The sequence below is a fragment of the Pneumocystis jirovecii genome (assembly GCF_001477535.1).
Source record: "Pneumocystis jirovecii RU7 chromosome Unknown supercont1.49, whole genome shotgun sequence".
NCBI classification, from domain to species: Eukaryota; Fungi; Ascomycota; class Pneumocystomycetes; order Pneumocystales; family Pneumocystaceae; genus Pneumocystis; species Pneumocystis jirovecii.
The window spans coordinates 1-4,467 of NW_017264823.1; the positions used below are offsets into that span (position 1 = coordinate 1).

General features: G+C 32.7%; 2 protein-coding genes across 2 annotated transcripts; one reads left to right on the forward strand and one right to left on the reverse strand.

Annotated features, from left to right (window-relative positions):
- Positions 1–19: 19 nt before the first annotated feature.
- On the reverse strand, positions 20–861 carry T551_03733 (uncharacterized protein; the record flags this gene model as incomplete). Its single annotated transcript, XM_018375996.1, has 2 exons — positions 20–626; positions 827–861. 2 exons carry the CDS (start codon positions 859–861, stop codon positions 20–22), a joined length of 642 nt encoding a protein of 213 aa, XP_018227792.1.
- Positions 862–1,474: 613 nt separating this feature from the next.
- T551_03734 (uncharacterized protein) lies at positions 1,475–4,432 on the forward strand (the record flags this gene model as incomplete). Its single annotated transcript, XM_018375997.1, has 3 exons — positions 1,475–1,535; positions 1,578–1,662; positions 1,717–4,432. Coding segments are annotated over 3 exons (2,862 nt in total), but the record flags the coding sequence as incomplete, so codon positions are not given.
- Between the last annotated feature and the right edge of the window lie 35 nt (positions 4,433–4,467).

The following is a 4,467-nucleotide window of genomic DNA, read 5'->3' on the forward strand; positions in this document are numbered from 1 at the left end:
TTAAAATTCTTCCTTTATGTCATAACTTTACTAGTGTATGCAAATTACTTGAACCGCCAAAACCACCAGCACCACCAGCACCACCAGCACCACCAGCACCACCAGCACCACCAGCACCACCAGCACCACCAGCACCACCAGCACCACCAGCACCACCAGCACCACCAGCACCACCAGCACCACCAGCACCACCAGCACCATCAGAACCATCAGAACCATCAGAACCATCAGAACCATCAGAACCATCAGAATCACCAGAAACACCATCGGAACCAGAAACACCACCAGCACTACCAGCACCAGAGACGCCATCAGAACCAGCACCAAAACCACCAGAATCACCAGAATTGCCAGAGCCAAAACCAACACTGACAAATTCAACTACAATATTAACAAGTACACAATTATTAACGATATGTTTACCAACTACATCAGCTACGCATTCATCAGTTACGCATTCATCAGTTACACGTTCATCAACTACACGTTCAACTACACGTTCAATTACACGTTCATTAAGGCCTAAACCAACGACATCCTCTGACAATAGACATACAATAGGCTTTGGAATTAGGCCAAGAAAATTAAGGGGAACAGAGTTAATCTGGATGGTTGCAGGAACAATACTGGGAATGTGGATAATTGTTTAAAATTAAAACAATATTCATTTATTAGTATTTTTATGAAATGTTTTTGATGATTGTATAGTTAATACTCATGTATAAGAATGAAAAATTCATTTGAATATTTTTAGGAAATAAATTAAAAAATTAAGTTATGAATATTAAATAAAAAAATTATATTTTATAAAGTATTAATGTTTTACAATTGATTATAATTTAAAGAATAAAGCCTTTTCATTTTTAATTGTATTATGAAAAATACAAATATAGTTAAATACATTCAATGTATTTATTTTACTATTTTTGAAAATTACTTTTTTTTTTTCTAAAAAAAAATCAATTCTTTATAAATTGATCATATTTTTTACAATTAATTCAAATTCAAAAAAAAGAACAGTCTTTTATATATTAAAAAAATGCCTTGAACAATCAAAGAAAACATGCATCATAGTTCTATAAACATAATATAAAATGAAAAATTCCAAAAGTTCCGTAAATAAGAAAAATACATAAAAAGCCAAAAAGAACAATAAAAAAACAAATGCATGAATTTCCAAAGCAAACTTAAGAATAAATTAATTTAAAAGCAAAATGACAAAAGATATTGAATCTTTCAAATGCTAAATATCTGAAAAATGAACAAAAATATCTAGTTTTAAGAATATTTAATATATCATAAAAAATAAATTATTATTAAAAAACCTGAATAACGTAACAATGCCTATCTATCTATTTATCGCATATCGGTTATTAATATTATCGTTTATCGTTATTTTTTAGTGAGAACGATATTTTTTCGATGTCAAATATGAAACATTTTTTATAAAAATTATTATTTGTTGTCATTGTAGATGAAAGCATTCGTATTAGCCAGCCTTCTTGGTATAGCGTATGCTTTCTCAAAAAATATTGGTACCATATTTTATTTTTTTATGTTTTTAACTTTTTTTTTAGAATTTGTTCATAAAAGATCTGCGTCAGATCCATCACAAGATCCATCATTAAACTTATTACTTGATTCATCATTAGATTCATTAGGGTATAAAAATTTTTAAGCAGCAACAAAACATACAAAATTAACATTTTTATGCAGCGAAGAAAAAGTTTTATCTTTGATTCTAGGGAAAAACGCAATAGATACTCAATGTGGAGAAAGACTAGAAGAATATTGCAATAATTTGAAAAATACTGGTTTAGTTCCAGAGAATGTGCATCCTGCATTAAATGGACTTTGTAAAAATGCAGAGCAGAAATGCACAGGTCTCAAAGATAAAATTAATACTACCTCGAATAATATCTGGAAATTTCTTTTTGATATTACTATAAATACTTCAAGTGGAGAATTTCATTTAAAAAAAATTCACTGCAACTATGCTCATGTCCAATGCATGTTTTTCCGAGAATTTCCTAAGTTTTCTTCTATATGCGATGAGATAGTTGAACAATGTTATAATCAAATAAATGAAGATTTAGCTCATGAAGTTCTTTTAAGGATTCTTCCTAGGAATTTGAAAAGTCAAGTAGCATGTGAAGAAGAAATTAAAGAATCATGTTTCAAGTTAAATAGAGAAAGTTACCATTTACTCTGGTCTTGTTTTCTCTTGAAGAAAACGTGTGAAATTCTCTTTAATAAAGCAAAAGACGACTGTGGAGCTCTTAAAGATCTTGAAAATGCATTTAAAAATACTGACATATTAAAAGATGACTGTTATCCTTTACTCAGGAAATGTTATTTCTACCCACTAAACTGCAATGAAGATGATAGACAAGGATGTGTGAAACTTAAGAATCTTTGTAAAAAAAAGAATATCACATACCCCCCCCCCCCTCCCCCTCACAGTCTTTCTTTTAACCCATTAGACTTTCCACCTGCATTGCAGGAAAAAATAGGTCTTCAGGAGTTTTACACAGAAGCGTTAGCTCTTGGTATTTTCCTTGAGAAATCCTTGTCAACAAAGTTTTCTCATTTTTTCTTATTTTCAAACTATTATACAAAAGACAATCTAAATAATTTAAACAATACTCAGTCTTGTACTAAATCTCTAGGAAACTGTACTTCTTTTGAATATCTAACAAAAGAACTGAAAAATATGTGCAACACAACTGACAAAGACAAAGCATGCGAAGAATTAAACAATGAGCTAGAGAGAGAATGCAAGTCTCTTAAATTAACACTCTATAATAAAAAGCTTTCCAGCGCAAGCGATACTTCTACTAAATCTGAATCCTACTCATGGAACAAACTACCAGGGACAATTTCCAAGGAAGACTGTATAAGCCTTAACTACAAATGCTATTATATGGACCCATATTCTAATAATATCCTTTACAGTGCTTGTAAAAATTTAAGACTAGAGTGTTTTAAATCGGCAATTTACGGACAGGCAAGGGATGTGTTAGAGGAAGGGTTGTTTGGATTGTTTCACAACCTAGATTCTGATGGAATTAAAAAATGCGCACTTAAATTATTAGAAAGGTGCAAACTAGTCAGAAACAACAATATAAATCTTCTCTCAATGTGTTTAAAGCCAAAAGAGACATGCGAAGCACTTGCAGAGGATGTAGAAAGAAAGAGTCATCGTCTGCGGCATGTTTTAGATAAAACAAGAGATTATCCCCGAGAAAAGGATTGTCTCGTTCTGGAGAAACAGTGTGAAGACCTGACAAAGGATTTTGAAGAGCTTAATGGTCCTTGCGCCACGCTAAAGAGGAATTGTGCTCATTTGAGGAACACGAAAGAAGTAAAAGACAGTTTGTTGAGTAAAAATACAGATATTTTGGCAAACGTCGATAATTGTACAACATATTTAAATAGGAAATGTCCTCGGTGGTTTAGGAGGGAAATAAATCCATTCAATCTTACATGTGTAGCACACCACAAATCATGTGTTATAATAATTGAAGACGTGCAAAATCATTGTTTGGCATTTAAGGAAAATATGGAAAGTCATGATGTTATTAAAAAATCAGATGGCAATGAAAAAGATAACGTTTGTTTTCTTTGGAGTGGATACTGCGATATGCTTGTGGAAAACTGTCCTGATAAACTAAAGCTCGACAATGGTGAAGAAGGGGTTTGCATGAAGCTCAAAAAAAACTGTGAGACGTTTCGCGAAAAATTACCTCTATTAAAAGCCCTCATGTACAATATAAAAGGTTCTTTAAAAGAAAAAGATACTTGCATTAAGAAACTAGATGATTATTGTACAAAACCAGCACACTCAAACAAGACTCTTGAAGATTCATGTAAAGAATATAATAAAGACGAAAACACAAGAAGTGAAACTTGTAAAAAACTTATCGGATTGAAGGAAATATTGTGTGATACCTTGCCAGTTAAACTGAGTAAAGCAGCTAAAGACTTGGAAAATAGAGCAAACGAATTTAAAAAAACCAAGCAAGAAACTGAAAAAGCTATTAATGATTCTGGTTTATTCTTGGCAATTTCTCAAACAGCAGATGGGAAGCAGAATCATCACCTTAGTGTACGTAGCAATATTTACAGCAATAACACGGCTTATGTTAGACTTCTACGTCGCGAGGATGCCCCGGACATAGAGCCATCAGTGCGTCAAGGGTTAGCGTTTGATCTGGTGTCTTTACTTATAGAGTTGTATTTAGAAGCCAAGGGCATCTGCAATCATTTTATCCAAGAGTGTGTCCTTGAAGATGGTTGTCCTAAGTTTAAAGATTCATGTGACAAAATACGTAAGTCTTGCAAGGAATTTGTGTTGCCTGATGCCAAGCTTCGTGCAACAGCGTCTATATCAACAACGACGCTTACAGAGTCAACAACTGTAACAGATACTCAGTCAGAATCTACTGCAGCAACTACAATCATGGA